Genomic DNA, 17,104 nt, shown 5'->3' on the forward strand with positions numbered 1-17,104 from the left:
TTTGAATAAAATGGGGGTGGCAGCAGGTAAGCCCCGTCCCACATAATCACATGACACAGTACACACACAATTTGAATGGTAATGCCCATCAACTGGGGGGGGGGCTGCCCCCCTCATATTTTATTGGGAGGGGAGATCTCTTGTTGGTCTGTAGGAGTTGGCTTCTATGGCAAGGTGGCTCTGATGCACGGTTAGCCCCTTACAGTAAAGGAAAAGCCATACACTCACAGCGCTATGCAACTCTCCGCTGCATAAGAGCCAAATCAGCCTGGAGACGTCTTGCAGGCCTCCCCTGAAGATCCAAGCACGTCCTCTCCCCAACACCAACCTGTCCCCAAGCCTGATGTAAAGAGGGGTTCTCAGGCATGTGTCTTCAGCATTATACATGAACAGGAACAGCGTTCCGGTTTAAAGCCAGTGGCGGTGCAGTGCCTATGGCTGTGTCTCACATACAGGTGAAAGTGCAAAAGTTCATCAAGAAGTTTCAGGTCAATATCTTCAGGGTAGATATTCCATCAACAGTTCTAAACCTTGCTGAATTTCTTGCTTTGATACTTTCAGGATAGCAAGAATGGAAAACAATTCTGCAACACAGTACCTCTTTTTAAATTGGCTTTTCTTCTATCGGTTGGACCTGAGTCAGGTTTTATATAAAAAGAAACACACAATAAGTAAGTTCTGCTTTCTTACTCAGTTTTATGAAGGGTTTACCTAAAACCTCCACGCATTCAGGGACGCGGACTTATAAAAAATATTGGGGGGGGGGGCCGGGACAGCTCATGAATAATAAATAAGCTCATGAATATGCAAATAAAGTGGCGCCGCCTCCTCGTGAGCGAATAGGGGAGAGCGTGCTGCACCTATTAATCAGCTCCGAAGGAAATTGGGTGGAGCTTTTGCTCGGGAGGGAGGGCAGGAGGCATGCAGCCCGACCCTGTGCATTTTGGGCTGGGGGAGGGGCGGCGATGGCGCTCTGCTGGAGGGGCGTCGGAGATTATTGGGGGGCGGAGCCCCCCAAACAAATTTTTGAGGGGGCTCGGGCCCCCTCAAGCCCCATGGAGTCGGCGCCTATGCACGCATTGGAAGGTCCTTTTCTGCAGTGACACCCTTCTAGTCATTCCCAAGCTTCCCTCGCCCCATTTGATTACTTAATAACAGCTGATACAAGAAATGTGGAAGAGCCACCAGTTTTCCATCAAAGGTCCCACAACACTTCAATTTTTAAATATTACCTTGAACTCTTGCGCTGATGCAAGAGAAGCTGACGTCACCAGCATCTCAGTGAGATTCTTTATTTTCTCCTGCAGCTCATTTTGAAGAGCATACTTCTCCAACAATCTCTGCCAGCTGGGATTGTGATGAGATCTACCAAGGGAAAGCATCAATACCAAACGTCGAAAGGCACAAAATGTTGTTCATAGTAAGGTGTACATGATTTCCCAAGCAAGGAAAATCCATTATGAGGGGGGATTTTGTACACGACCTGCTGAAAACTTACACACACTTTTGGGAATACTTTACTACCCAAAGCCAAATTTTCAATCTATTTTGGGGTAGTAAAATCCCTTAAAACAAATCCATGTGTGTGGTGCCTGGAGAAGGTATTGAAGTTTACATTACAGAAAAAATTACCCTGACATGTTACATTGGCTAGGATACCCATGTGCTTTTGTGTAGACCCCTCCATGCTTGTGAGGATTATGGCTGTTAATCTGTATATTACTGTGATGATAATAATGTACTGTAAGTACTAACGGCTGTGAAGGTTAAACATCAGCAAGAAACAATGAAAGCATTTAAGTTTCTCAGTCATTTCTGTGAAATTGAGTCTGCACCCCCCAGTGTGGAAAGGGTTGCATACAAGCAATGACCAATACTTTGTATTCTTTGGTGATCACTCGAAGCCAAGTAAGATTGTCTTCCATAAAGACGGTTTTAACAACGAGTCCGTAAGTGACTGTGGAGGCCAATTCTGGATCCACACATCCTTCCACAGTGCGGACATTGGTTTCCGGGTGGGAGTTGATCACGGTGTGGATTTGCCAAGCATGCCTTCCTCTTAGCACTTTTCTCCCTTGAGTCCTGAGTTTGAGTGTCTTCAAAGCCCATGACACCTTTAGTAAAGGCTGTTCTCCAACTGGAGGGATCGCAGGCCAGCGTTTCCCAGTTGTCAGTGTCTATACTACATTTTTTTTTAGATTTGCCTTGAGACAGTCTTTAAACCTCTTTTGTTGACCACCAGCATTACGCTATTTTTAAGTTTGGAATAGAGTAGTTGCTATGGAAGACGATGATCAGGCAACCGCACAACATGACCAGTCCAACGAAGTTGATGTTGAAGAATCATTGCTTCAGCACTGGTGATCTTTGCTTCTTCCAGTAAACTGATATTCGTTTGCCTGTCTTCCCAAGTGATGTGTAAAATTTTTCGGAGACACCATTGATTGAATCTTTTGAGGAGTTGGAGATGGCGTTTATTAGTGGTCCATGTTTCACAAGCATACAGTAAGGTTGGTAGTACAATAGCTTTGTAAACAAGCATTTTGGTTTCCCTGCGAATGTCCCGGTCCTCAAACACTCTGCACTTCAATCGGGAGAAAGCTGCACTTGCAGAGCTCAGGTGATGCTAGATTTCAGCATCAATGTTGGCCCTTGTGGAAAGATAACTGCCCAGGTAGGAGAAGTGATTGACATTTTCCAACGTTACACCATTGAGTTGGATTTGTGGCGCTGCAGAGGGGTGATTTTGTACTTGTTGGTGTAGCACTTTGGTTTTTTGGATGCTGAGTGATAGGCCAAGCTTTTCGTAATCTTCTGCAAAGATATTTAGGATGGTTTGGAGGTCATCCTCTGAGTGTGCTGGATCTCTTGAGCTTATTTTAATAAACCAGTGTTTTTTAGTTCTCTGGTTCTTCTTTGAACCTCAGCCTTAGCACTGGCACAGGTTTTTTTCTTAGTGGCACAGTTTCTATCTCTTTGCCAGATCTGAAAGGCCTTCCTTTTCTTGTCAAATATGTGTTCAATCTCACTGTCATTCTCATCAAACCAGTTTCTGGTGTTTCTTGGTTTGCTGTCCAATAGTTTGTTCACAGGCTGAAATAATGCATGTTTTTAGCTTGGTCCAGTGTTCCTTGATGTTATCAGGGAATTCTGAAAGCAGATGGTCCTTAATGGGATCTTGAAGGGCTTGAGTGTTCATTTTGTGCCTTGGTTTCCTTTCTTGAATCCTGCGTCAAGGTATAATCTTGATAGCCATCGTGGAGCGTATTAGTTGGTGATCTGTCCAGCAGTCGTCGGCGCTCGTCATAGCTCTGGTAAAGAGCACATCACAGCAATCTTTAGCACGGATAATAACATAGTCTAAGAGGTGCCAGTGGTTTGACTGAGGATGCCTCCATGAAGTTTCAAATTTATTTTTCTGCTGAAAGAGTGTGTTGGCAATAACAAGGTTGTGCGCTACACATATTGTCAAAAGTAAGATTCCGTTCTGGTTGCTGTTACCAATTCCTTTTTTCCCAATAATCCCAGGCCACAGATCAAAATCTCACCCAACTCTTGCATTAAAATCACCCAGGAGGATAATTTTATCTTCCTTAGGTGTCTCTGATAGGACGGTATCCAGCTGAGAGTAAAATCTTTAATGTCTTCATCGGCATCCAGTGTTGGTGCATAAGCGCTTATACTAGTAGCATCCAAAAAACATGCGATTGCATATGGCGATGAACCTGGAAGTGACCTAAAAACATTGCTCAGCATGTCACGAAAAGAGTGTAACAGGGCTGGGATACACTTATACATGCTACTCCAGTGTATGTGGGAGCCGGGAATGGAACCCCCGCATGAAATGGTTGTCAACTTTATTAAGAGTTGCCATTAAAATTAGGCCAGACTCTTAAAATGGAGACTGCGTCTAAACAGAGATTATGGCCCCCTCACTTGGAATAGGCAGTTGTCTTATAATCCAAGTCACCAACTAAAAGAATGCTATTGCCACCAGCATTCGAGATTACCACGGATATTTGAACTTCTAAAAGATAAATGTGTTGTGCTTTTAAGGTATAATTGCTGGCAAAATAGAGCATGAATCCTATTTCAAAACAAAACAAAATATAGATGCAATTTGACCTGTTCCAGCCTAGAACAATCAGATTTCCAAGAAGACAACTTACATCTTCAATTTGTTGTTTCAAGCTGTCAATCTCTAAACGATACCTCTTTAGAAGGACATCCTCATCTGTAACGTAATTTATTATAGGGCGGTTTTTCATTTTTTTGGCTGTATTCGCAAACTAGGAGAGATAGGCACATGGAGTCAGAACCGCTCTTTGAAGGAGTCAGAAAAAATGACATTTGTGTAAAATCTCTTCGAAAATTACAGAAGTATGGATCATAAAAATCAACATTTGCTATTACAGTAAATACAAATGGTACCCATTAAACGAAATGTTGCAGCGTACCTTCACCTCCCCACAGAAGGGATAAGCCTAGGTTACCAACCCGGTGTCTTCCAGATGTTGTTGAACTACAACTTTCATCATCTGACCATGTTGACCATGGCTGATGGGAGCTGGAGTCCTCCAACATCTGGAGGGCAACAGAGAAGCTGTCAGGAGCTCAAGTAGGCCTTTCCCCCCACCCTTCCTTTCCCACCTGATATTCAAGACTCCATGACTACCATGTCTTCACAAGCTCTCTTTTTAAGAGTTTGAGGGTTTGCCGTCAGTATCCAACCCACTTATTGGAGGAAGTGCTACACTACTTCCCTTCGAAGTGGAAGTCTGATTTCTGATAGTTCTATAACTGCAGATACATATACCAGAACAAAGCATGCCAGTTTAAAGAGAGGGAGAAAATACCTTCTTGCCTACTTGTTACTTGGGGCAAAACTTTTGGGGGAAGGAAACGGACCTGTATAGTTTTACCTGGAGAGTTTGAAGCGTTTCTTCGAACGATCTCAGAATGACCGTGAAGATGATAACAGTCTTAGAATTGTCACCAAGTGATTTGTGCAGAAGCCATGTTAACGTACTGTCTCTGTAGTTGACGTAGGCTCTGGTGAAGGAGGATGATCAAAAAGGAGTAGGAAAGTTTTTAATATTAAGTAGAGGAAAAACTGGCCCAAGAGCCAATCTTTTACATCTAGGACAGAGACAGCCAATGTGGTGCCTTCCGAAGGTTGTTGGATGACAACTCCCATCAGGCCCAGACAGATGACCAATGGCCTGGCAGTGGAGGGAGTTGTAGCCAAACAACCTAGGAATGGCACTACCTTGGCTGCCTGGCCTAAGATCAAGTGAGAACACTTTTCAATACAGCACAAACTAAAGAACTGTTAAGCTTAACTGAATTGTCCTTACCCACTCTGCTCTTCACAAAGGTTCTTGATAACTTGGCCCAAGATGGAGAGGCTCTGGTTTACACTGCGGCCTTCTTGGAGATGGATTCCTAGGCATTAAACATCAGTTTTTTTATTTTCAGACAGTTCCTTCTACAAAAGTTCTTTTGCTACCATATTGGGAGTTAACATAGTCAAGAGTTCCTGAATTTGGTTGATTTCTTCTTCATTCTCCATTATCCCCCCGCCTTCTGTATTGTTTTTACCTGCCCTTTAGGCACTTTATACGTGTGAAATAACAATACTGGTCATTATCCTGACAGAAGGCAATATCAGCAGAATGGGGGAGGCAATTTTAAGCGATTCCCATTCTGTCCTTAAATCTGCTCTGGGTGATTCCCCAACCCTCTGCAGCAGATCAAAGAGAGGCACAGGGTCCTGCGTAGGGTGAATGACCCGAAAAATATTATCTCCCCTGTTCTGCCAACAGATTCCTTCTGTCAGTGAAATGACAGCATTGGAGACACCCAATAAGACTTCAGCATTTTTAGTGGTATGATGAATTATGCCATTTAACTCAGAAACATTGAATAACTTCAGCCAAAAGGAGGACGATAACGCTAGAAGGCCTATAACCAAATATTATATTCATTAAATGTATATACTGTTGGAAAAATGCCCTGGGGGTGCCAGCAAGCCCCCAAAACTCTGAGTGTCCTCCGGTACACACAGCTCTGGGAAAGGCATCTCCCTTCTCTTACAGTGCGCTTCTAGCAACATATACTAGCTGGTATATGCACATTAATCTTCCGGCATAACACAACAAGAGTGAGTGAGTCATCATAGAGCTAAGCTACTATTTATTTACACACTATGTACAGACAAAAGCATAATGGCGTCCCTTCTCTCCAGCTCCAAGAGAACAAACAAAGAAATAAAAGCAAAAGTACAGTGTAATAGTACCTGCAGCAGAAGAGGTAAGACTGTCTTCCTTCGTCCCAGACAGGCATGTGATTTACAACAATCTCATCTGCAGCGTTGGAGGAGTGAAGTTGCTAACATATACCACCCTTCATTCAAGGATCATGGGGCGGTTTTACAATGGTCTCTGCAGAAGCAGAGATGAGGAATTTGAGGCCCTCCATGTGTTGTTGGAAGACAACTTCCAGCATTGCTGACCACTGGTCATACTGGCTAGGATTGCTAGGAGTTCATATGCAACTTATACAGCACTACAGGTCCCTCATCCTTGCTGTAGAGAAGTTAGATTTTTGTGCAAGAATCTACCAGTTGGGAATGTAACATCTGCATCAGTCTTGTGTTCCAAATGTGATGAATTTTACTGTTAAGCTGTAAATGGCTTACATAAATAAGAGCAAGCATGCCCAAGAACCCTGGAGGTGGGAATTACTTGTGGGTTGTTGTTTTTTTACATGTTTTACAAGTTAGGATTTAGCAGATTACCAGAAAAGCTTGATCATCATCAGCTACATACCTTCAGCACCTGTTTGGGTAGCTCTTTCACTTCCTGCCAAATCTACCAAATTCTGAAAATTCAAGTAAGACTGTGTTAGACACCATTCTCACACAAGATCTATTCAAATCATCTATTGATTGAACAACAATTCCAAACAGTGGCAGATGAAAGCCTGAGAAAAATAAGTTCCTGAGACTGTACATGAGCAGAAAAAGGTCTTTGGCCAGGAGTTTAAATCAAAGGAACAACAATAATTTTGTGCAGCACTGGTCACTACATCTGGGAGGAAATACATTCAAATGAACAACATTTAGCATTTCATGAAAGCGAAAAAACAGAGGAAATGTGTGTTAAAGAGAGCCAGTCATTTGTAGATTGCATCTCAGATCCAGGATGGTCTACAACAGAAGAAAAAGGTAGAAGGATGTGCATACTGTGTGATTTGATGTTTTGACCACTGAATTTCTACTATAGTCCAAGGACCCAATGTGGCATAGTGGTGAGTGTGTGGCTAGGACCTAGGAGGCCAGGGTTCAAATCACCACACAGCCACAAAGCTCCCTGGGTCACCTTGGTCTCTCAACCTAACCTACTTTGTAAGGTTGATGTAAGCATAAAATGAAGGGGGACAAAATCAAGCAGGCCACCTTAGCTTCTTGGAGGAAAGGTGGGATATAAATGCAATAACAATATGGATGTTGTTTAGTCTGCACCTCTTCAGTATGTTCCAGCAATGTCAATGGAACTTGATTTGAATAAGCATTAGGAATGCTGTGCCAAACAGACTTGAAACCCAGAGCAAATGAATTTCTGCTGCTGCTATTTCCCAGGCAGAAACAGCCCTATTAAACACTTCAGAAGTTAATTAGCCTTCCACAATCCCAATATATATTTGACTCTGCCAGCCAGATCTCAAACAGAAAGCACACAAGGCTAGCCCAATATATTTTGCTGCCTGAGCCAAAGCAGAAGATGGCACTCCTCCCCTCCCCACCTCTTTCTGTATAGCAAAGTCAACCAGATTGGTGGCAAAATAATATCTTCTACTTCATCTCAGGGCAGCAGCCTAGCTTAGGGGGAAGAGTGGGTCATATGGTACACAAACCTCTTTCCTCCAAATGTCAAAGCATTTGGGGCTTTCAGAGGAAAGGCAAGCTTAAGGAGGGACCCGACAGAGGTGTATAAGATTATGCATGGTAACGAGAAGGCAGATAGGGCTAAGTTTCTCTCAATTTCTCTCTCTCTCATGTAATACTAGAACTCAGGGCCATCCAACAAAGCTAAGATTCAGGACAAAAGAGAAAGAACTTCTTCACACAGCACATAGTTAAACTATGGAGTTCACTCACCCAGTACATAGTAATGGCCACCAACTTGGAAGCCTTTAAAAGAGGATCAGACAAATCTATGGAGTACAAGTGTATCAAGGACTACTAGCTAAGATGGCTAAGTTCCACCTTCACTACCAGCTGCTGTGAATCACAAGTAGAGAAACTGCTTGGGTCTCAGGCACCTGGTTCACCACTGTGAGAACAGGATGCTAGAATAAACAGGCCATTGGTCTGATCCAGCAGGGCTCCTCTCATGTTCCTATAACACACACAAGCTGCATCATCCTTCAATAGTAGTTTTTTCTACCAACCCCCATTTACGAACCTCAGTTCTCTATTTCAGTGTTTCCCAACCTTTTTTGGGCAAAGGCACACTTGTTTGATGAAAAAAATCTCGAGGCACACCACCATTACAGCCCCGTGACGTCAGCGCGCAGCCTCACGCCGGGAGGGACGCACGAAAGTGTAAGTTTCAATTTTTTCCCCTCCCCCTTGCCGGGGAACCTCCAAGCTTTAGGGGTGGGGGGGAGGAGGCAGCAAAGCGAGGCAGGAAGGAGAGCGCGGCTTGGCTGGGTGAGCTTTGGCAGGGGCAGGGAATGAGAGCCGCGAGGCGGGCGCTGCGGACGGAGGAGAGTGGATATGCAGGGCTGGAAAGATTTTCATGATTACATCAAATCTATTAAGCCGCCCTTCACCATCAAGCCAGGCTTACAGAAATTTAAAAGCCCAGATCCCCCCCCCCTTTTAACCCACGCGCATATAAAACAGCTGCAGTCGAGGCGGGGAGGCGAGGAGGGGGAGTGAAGCAGTTAAAAGCAAATAGAAATAGAGTCGCAGGAAAAAGGTGTGCGCCCCGATCCCGAGTCAGGCTTCCTTCTCGGGGCTTCGCGCGCAGGTCTGGCCAGCCTGTTAAGGTCCAGCGCTTACATCGGAGTAGACGACTTAGAAACCGCGGAGCAACATGCGGGGGGCTTCGCCTGCGCCTCTGGAGAACGACTCCCCTTTCCCAGCCCCAGCAGCTCACCTGGCGGGGAGCGGGCGCCCCCGAACGCAGTGACAGCACCTTCCTCGCACATCTCGCCGAAGCACAAAAGACGCCGCTGCTGCCCCCGCCCCCCGGGCCTTTTTCTATTGGTCCGCGGGTGACGTAGGCGCGCAGTCCCCGCCCACAAGTTGGACCGTAGTAATGCGTAAGGGAGTGGGGGGGCGGGCGAATCGATCTCATGCGCCTGGTCGGGGGGAGGCGATGAGACAAAGAGCGCCCGATCCTGCATAAAGAGGGAGGGAGTTTCCAGAGGGAGTTTCGGGGGAATCGAGCCTCCTTCTTATCTCTCGGGAAATGCGTGAAAAGGAAGGGGGAGTATTCCCCTGGCTTCCCCCCTCGCCTTGTTTCCCAAGGACCGTGGTGGTGTTAGGGTTAAAAAGGTCCCTTCGTTCTTTCCCCCCCTCCCCTCCGTCGTCTCTCTTCGGTGGTGTCAGGCCAGGAGGGAAGCCGCTTGCTGATTGGCTGGATCGGATTCTCAGCCTTCCGAGCGCGTTGATTAAATGCGTGCCCTTTAAAGCGCTGGTGTTCTTCGCGGAAGAAGCTGAGAAGCCTCCGTCCTTTGCCCCTTTTTGATTGAGAGAAGGGCCGGATTTACGTATAAGCCAGACAAGGTATAGCTCAAGGCCCCACTCTCTTGGGGCCCCAAAAAAAATTAAAGGAAAAAACACCTGGATGTACATTTCCAAAATATAAGATAAAAAATAAAAAATTAAAACCCAGCCCATCTAATCTTTGTATTCTCTGTATTCTTCACAAGCACAACCAAACTTTTGTGTTTGATCCCTGTTTGTGTAAATATTCATTTAAACATTCCCATTGTTTCTGTACCATAGTTTTAATTTTATGCCTTATTATATCCGTCAATTTTGCAAATTCCAGATACTCACATAGTTTAACCATTCCCTTTTTGTTGGGATGTTATTTCCTTTCCAGTAACTGGCCACCAAAGTTCTCACTGCTGTTGTTGTGCATAGGAATATGTTAATTTTATCTTTGGGGATATCCTTACTCAAAATTCCTAATAATTATGCTTCTGCCCTTTTGTTATATGAAACCTTTATTAATTTTTTAAATTTCTTCATGGATCATTTCCCAGGATTTTTTTATCTCTGAACATTTCCACCACATATGGTATAGAGTGCCCTTCATCTTACTGCATCTCCAACATTTATTACTAATCAATCTATTCATTTTTGCTAGTCTGTCTGGTGCATCATCTGTGGTGCATCTTCATATAATTCTCTCTTATTGAATTGCAGGCCATAAAATTTATGTTTCCCCCAAAAAACTTTTCCAGTCTTCCATATCAATTGTATATCCTAGATCACATTTCCACTTTAGCATATTCTCTCCTTTTACTTCTTGGTCTATTAAACTATACAGTTTCAAAAGTGTTTTTTGATTATTTTGTAATACCTCTCTTTCTAATTTTGATGTTTTATCCCCAAATCCCCTAATTTTTATATCTTTCTCATATGTAGCCTTAAGTTGGAAATATTCTAGCCAATTTTAATTCTCATTCTTGATCTTATTTCTTCCTTTTCTTTATCTTCTTCTTCTTCTTTTCTTTTATATTTTACCTTTCATTTCTTTTCTTTATTGTGAACATTGTTTTGTAGAGGTGCAAATAATTGTAAATATCAGAAGAGGTAAAATGTTTTCTAATTTTCTATTGGTTACATGTATTTTCCTTTTTTTGTATATTTGTATTTTTTTCTAATTTGTACTCAATAAAATTAACAATAAATAAATAAATAAATAAAGCTCATCACGTGTCCATCTCCTCGTCCCACTTGGCGGCGTCAGGCAACTTCATGTTTTGTCACATGAAATCAAGGAACATGGAGGCCTGCAGTAACCGGCCCAGCCTCTGGAAGTGCCGTGTATGGTAGGAGAGACTCCACAGCTGCTTTGATCCCTTCGTATTGCAAGAGGCTCTCTGGCGTCTCATGCTTGAGGAGGGTTTCCACCACTGCCTGAGCCTCGAGGTAGTTCCGCGAGTTTGTGTTCCACATGATGGAAAACTTCAACACAGCCTCTGGAAGAAGCGGTTTGGGGAAGACACGTCAGGAAGGAGTGCAAGTTGCAGGCAGCGTGGCCACCTTGAACCAACACACCTCTCTTGCGAAGCGTGGCCAGGTCTGGGCACACATCTGACCTGCGCCTTTCTTCAAGGCAGGGAAGCAGATCCAACACCCCTCCCCCCCAGTAGAAACAATTAATGATGCGAGGGGTGACTGAGTTTATTCCAGACTACATGGCTTGCAGGAATGGGTTTTATAATATTTATAAAAGTACAACAACAACAACAATATGCATTATAATCTCTGCTCTAGTATTACAGAGCTGGTGGAGCTAATCTGAGGCTGTATACACACCATACATTAAAAGCATTATCACTTCTCCCCTGTAAGAATCCTGGGAACTGTAGATTACCCTTCTACCGCATAGCTACAATTTGTAGCACCCTTTACAAACTGCAATTCCCAGGATTCTTTGGGAGAAATGTGCTTTTAATGCCTGTTTTTCCTGCAACAGGCATGCTCAGCTACCCCTCTGGAAGCTCAATCCCACAGAAAGCTGTGACGGCCACCAACTTGGATGGTTTTATGCAGGAAATGCTATCAATGGCCACTAGGCACGATGGCTATGCTCTACCTCCACAGTCAGCGGCAGTAATGTTTGTGAACAGTAGTTGCTGGAAGATGCAGGAAGGGAATACAGAATGCTCTTGTTTCCACAGGCCTCTGGTTGGCCACTGTGAGAACAGGATGCTGGACTAGACAGGCCAATGTGGCCTCATCCAGCAGGCACTTCTTATGTCCTTACGTGGTTCAAGGGTAGAGATTGTGAGAAGGCATCTTCCAAAGCAATCCCACCCTGCAAATAGCTTTGGAGCCTTCTTGCCTCTAGCCTAGCCCTCACCCCTTTTCCTGTTCCCGCTGGAGTCTTCTTTTGCTTGCCATGCTGCGGGCTCTCTTCCGGCCAACGCTGCCAATGACAGATCTTAAAAACTTGGGGTCGGTGAGATTCGGCAATCGCAGCACCTTGCGTCTGCTGGACCTCCTGAGCAGAGCGGGTTGTGTCTTGCTCCTCGTGAAGTAGGGTGAAATGTGAGGAGTGTTGCAAGCCGGTGCAGAGGCAGAAGGTCTGGCCGAGATGGTAGAGCACGGCTTCTCTGACAGGGGCTTCTTCCTAACCCAGTGGAACACCAGTATCATATGCCTCTTAGATGGGTTGGACATGCTGAAGAAGGTGCTGGAGGCCCAAAGACCAGGGTGACTTCAAAGCGGAGGATGCAGCAGGCAGTTCCCTATCAATGGTGCCAAATCCAAGCAAATGTTAGCTCCAGTACTGTTAAATCGATCCAGCAATTATGAACGTTAAAGAAGGGATTAATTCCTCAGGCAGTAGGAAAAGACTTTCTGTGGCTTTTTAATAGATGGGAGCCCCCAACTACTGCCACTGTTGACAGCCTGTTGCCCCTTCACTCTGCTTGAATGGGTTATGTCATAATGGTTCCTTCATCAGGTGTTTGTGAGCATGAAAATGCTGTTGGGAGTTTCAGCAATGAAGGCTCAGGCATAACATAGTTTGAAAGTCTGAACATTTCCTTTTTTTATTTAACAAAATGTATATACCACTTTTATCATTTATATACAAATTATTAGAAGAGTAAGTTAAAAATATACTGTAGTTTATTCACTTATAGGCTAGTTTCCATACTTTATTCCTTCTTATACTTCTATCCCACCTTTCCTCCACAGAGCATACACACTTCAGCCTCCACCTTCTCCATTTTATCCTGACAGCAATATTGTGAACTAGGGCCATAGCTCAGTGGTAGAACAACTGCTTAGCATGCAGAAGGCATCAGGTTCAGTCCCCAGCATCTCCTGGTGGGACTGGGAGCGCTCCCTCTGCGCTTCGGAGGCTTCGCGTTGCTATCGCTGAAGCCAAGGAGCCTGCATTTGCTCCATAGGACGCACACACATTTCCCCTTAATTTTGGAGGGGGAAAAGTGTGTCTTATAGAGCGAAAAATATGGTATATCCAAAACCCATGTAAGGGTGAGAAAAACATAAATTTTACAGCGTGTGACCTATTAAGGGAGAACTACAGAAAAATTCATCATAGATGGTACTTAACTCCTGACAGATTGTCAAAAATGAATAAAATGAACAACAATAAATGCTGGAAATGTAATAGGACAAAAGGCACATTATACCACATGTGGTGGACTTGCTCAAAGATTAAAACCTTTTGGGACATGATCCACGACGGGATAAAAAAATTTATAAGGGCATCACACAATAAAAAGGCAGAGGCATATCTACTAGGAATTCTTGATAAAGATATCCCAAAGGATAAAACTAACATATTCTTATACAGTGGTACCTCAGGTACTTAATTCGTTCCGGAGGTCTGTACTTAACCTGAAACTGTTCTTAACCTGAAGCACAACTTTAGCTAAAAGGGGCCTCCTGCTGCTCCCGCTCCGCCAGAGCACGATTTCTGTTCTCATCCTGAAGCAAGGTTCTTAACCTGAAACACTATTTCTGGGTTAGCGGAGTCTGTAACCTGAAGCGTATGTAACCTGAGGTACCACTGTACGTGACAACAGCGGCAAGAGTTTTGATTGCTAGCTATTGGAAAAAGGATAGCATTCCAACAAAAAGAGAATGGCTGCGAAAATGGACCTCCGGAACGAATTAAGTACTTAACCCGAGGTACCGCTGTACATGAAAAGAATGTGTGCTTTTATTTAAAATGCACCTCTGGAATATTTGTGGGGCATAGGAATTCGTTCATCCCCCCCAAAAAAAATATAGTCCAGCCCCCACAAGGTCTGAGGGATAGTGGACCAGCCCCCTGCTGAAAAAGTTTGCTGACCCCTGGCTTAGGGCCTCATCAAACCTAAATCCAGCCCTGCTCACAGGGTTGTTGTGGGGATACTAAATGAGGAAGGGAGGACCATGCGCCACATCGAGCTCCTTGGAGGAAAAGGCGGGGGGCTGATGCAGAGCATTTAAATAAATAAAACAAGCCTTCGGGAAAAAGAAGCACAGAGCGAGGCGGACCCAAAGCACGGGTGCCCAAAGCAGCTGCCGGGCAGAAACTCATCCAGGCGCTCCGCCCAGCCCGTGCGCCCTCCTCTCCAGAGCGCGAAGGTCCTTGCGCCTCGCCGTCGTGGAGAGACTTCGCGGGCCGCCGAGGCAAGAGAGCGCCGAGCTGGGGCGCTGGGCTCTTCCTGTCTCCCGATCGCCGGGAAGGGAAGGAGGGAGCTGGAGCCGGGAGCGCCCCGGGAAGAACTCCTCGACGGAGGCGGGCTATGGAGGGCGCAGCCTCCGTCTCCTCCGGCCGGGAGTAGCCGCCGAGCCGGCATGGCCCTGTCCGGCTCTTCGCTGGAGCTGCGCCTGCCGCTGACTCGGATCTCCGAGGCGGAGATGGAGCTCTACTACCGGCTCCTGCGAGCCGCAGTCAGGGCCGAGTCCTTGGCCGCCGCCGGTAAGTCGCCGCCTCTGGCCGGGCAGCAACAGCAGCTGCAATGCAGCGAGGGTCGGGGGCGGGTGTCCTCCCTCTGCCCGCTCCGCTGCCATTTCTACCGGCGATCTCCCTCTCCCCCCCCCCCCCCCGCCCTCGCCAAGGCACAGAAGTTACCCCGCGACGGGGGGTGGGGGAGTTACAGAGGGGCTTCTCACGGACCCCCTCTTCCCTCCCAAAGATGGGCTGCATCGGTACAGCATTCAATCTGCTAATAATAACATTTTGGGGGATGGACGCATGAGGGTTGCCAACTGACCTGCCTTGCGTCTTAAAGAAGGGTCGAGTTGCAAAAATCAGCAGGTGCACCGGTGCCCTTCCTCACTCAGGCCCCTTCGCTCCATGGAGATAACCGTGGTTTCCTCTTGCTGGTGCATGCAGAGCAAGTGAGGGCAATTGAGAAGTTGGCAATGCTATGTATTCACTGGTGGGGCTTCTTTCTGTGCATACAAGGACAATCTACAGGTGTTGCAGCCTTGGAGGGAGGAGCAGCTTCCATTCTGATGGATGCAGAGTGCTGTGAACAGAAAGGGATGAGGGACTTTAGGCCTAGCAGCCAAATGTGGCCCCCAAGACACTCAGACTGGTCCTCTAACTCTCCCTGGACCACCCTTTTTAATAGCCATGCTCTGTGCACCTTCCTTGAGTTTTCTCTAGCTAGAATGTGACCTTGAACTGGAATCTAGGAACGCAAACTCCTCATACCGAGTCAGAAGCGTTGGGCCATCTAGATCAGTATTGCCTACACTGACTGGCAGCAGGATTTCAGACAGGTTTTTCTCCCAGCTCTACCTGGACGTGCTGGGAAGATGCTGCTGCTGCTGCTGGTGGTGGTGGTGGTGGGTGGGTGTGTAAACTAGCCTACTCTACTAAGGATAATAGTAGTAGTAGTAGTAGTAGTAGTAGTAATACAGTGGTACCTCGGGTTACATACACTTCAGGTTACATACACTTCAGGTTACAGACTCTTCTAACCCAGAAATAGTACCTCGGGTTAAGAACTTTGCTTCAGGATAAGAACAGAAATCGTGCTCTGGCGTCGCGGCGGCAGCAGGAGGCCCCATTAGCTAAAGTGATGCTTCAGGTTAAGAACAGTTTCAGGTTAAGAACGGACCTCCGGAACGAATTAAGTACATAACCAGAGGTACCACTGTAATAATAATAATAATAATAATAATAATAATAATAATAATAATAATAATGTGTACAAATGTAAAACTTACATTTGTTGTCCTTCCCACTTTTTTTCTGGTTCCACCCAGCGCTGGCAAGTGGCCCTTTGAAAGCTGCCAAAAAGGGAATGTGATCCTCAATGTTCTTCTCCCACTATGACATCTTAGCATTTTAGGAATGTGAAAGTCCTGAAGCAAGTAGTGTATCCTACTCATTCAGTGACTACCTTCGCTGATAGATCATTCTGGGAACTGGGCAGGGATGGGTGGTCTAGGGACGCCTTGCGTCCAAGTGGCCCACAGCCCCCAACTCCTTCAGTAGCCCTCTTTCACTACCAGCAGATGAATGGATTTGGCCCAGAGGCTGATAGTTCCCAACTCCCTTGTCATTCCAACATTTGTTCTGCAGTGGGGGGGGGGGGGCTTGCAAAATCTCCAGCAATCATCACTGGCTTTGGGAAATAAGGATGTATGTGTTCCTGTGCAAGTGAGAAGTTTGGGGGACCCTGGGCCACAACCATTGGTGTGCAGCCTTGCTGGTGGTTCAGTTTTCTATGTGTTCGGTTGGGAATGACCCCCCCCAAGCACCTGAAACCCCAGAGAGCCACTGACAGTGTAGACCTGGGGTGGGCTGCTGGCCCATAGGTCACTCTTGACCTGTTTGTGGTTCTGTTTGGCCCATAAGGCCATTAACCTCCCACCCACATCCATTTGTCAATCAGCTGACATCACTGGGTCACATCAGTTGATGGATGGGAGGCAGGGGTTTAATGCAGCTTGGTGCATCTTCTCCAATGTACAGTATTACCTGCAGTGAGCACACTGGGGAAGCAGACCACCCACCCCATGAATTAACTCTGACAGGTAGGAGGGACCATTCACTTATGGTGTCACCATGATCTCAGGTGGCTGGTCCCACCCAGCTGCCAAAGTGGACCCTCTGATCTGCTGGGCCAGAAAGATTCCTCATCCCTGTTGTAGTTGTTTGGTGTACTAATGGTTTGAGTTGGATTGAATGAAGCAGCTACCTGTGTACTGTACTGGGGCTGCAGCTAGGTGGTTGAGAGGGCCCAGGTTCAATTCTCAACATCTCCATGTAGGGCTGGTACATATCCCCTTCCTGTTGACTGAGCTGCTAACTCCCTCCGTAGTCCACAGCTGTGAACTGATTCATATACGCATGTAAGTGCGTCGTGTGAA

At 45.9% G+C, this 17,104-nt stretch overlaps 2 protein-coding genes across 4 annotated transcripts in view; one reads left to right on the top strand and one right to left on the bottom strand.

Annotated features, from left to right (window-relative positions):
• Positions 1-1,079: 1,079 nt before the first annotated feature.
• Positions 1,080-9,219, bottom strand: LOC308578703 (centromere-associated protein E-like; the record flags this gene model as incomplete). The annotated part of the gene is made up of 8 exons (XM_081179170.1): positions 1,080-1,365; positions 4,170-4,289; positions 4,498-4,584; positions 4,923-5,052; positions 5,358-5,445; positions 6,831-6,882; positions 7,918-7,967; positions 9,168-9,219. The coding sequence occupies 8 exons, from the start codon at positions 9,217-9,219 to the stop codon at positions 1,309-1,311; spliced, it is 636 nt and encodes a 211-aa protein (XP_081035296.1). The 3' UTR covers positions 1,080-1,308.
• Positions 9,220-14,187: 4,968 nt separating this feature from the next.
• The window catches only part of MCF2 (MCF.2 cell line derived transforming sequence), a 77,011-nt gene continuing 74,094 nt past the window's right edge, over positions 14,188-17,104 (top strand). The window contains exon 1 of one of the 3 annotated variants that reach the window (XM_081178952.1): positions 14,188-14,696. In XM_081178952.1, coding sequence (XP_081035078.1) covers positions 14,573-14,696 — 124 coding nt within the window. In that variant the 5' untranslated portion in view covers positions 14,188-14,572. The remainder of the gene's footprint in view (positions 14,697-17,104) is intronic. The other 2 variants (XM_081178950.1, XM_081178951.1) reach the window with 2 other exon arrangements.

This window comes from Podarcis bocagei (genome assembly GCF_964188305.1).
Source record: "Podarcis bocagei genome assembly, chromosome: Z".
In the NCBI taxonomy this organism is placed as follows: Eukaryota; Metazoa; Chordata; class Lepidosauria; order Squamata; family Lacertidae; genus Podarcis; species Podarcis bocagei.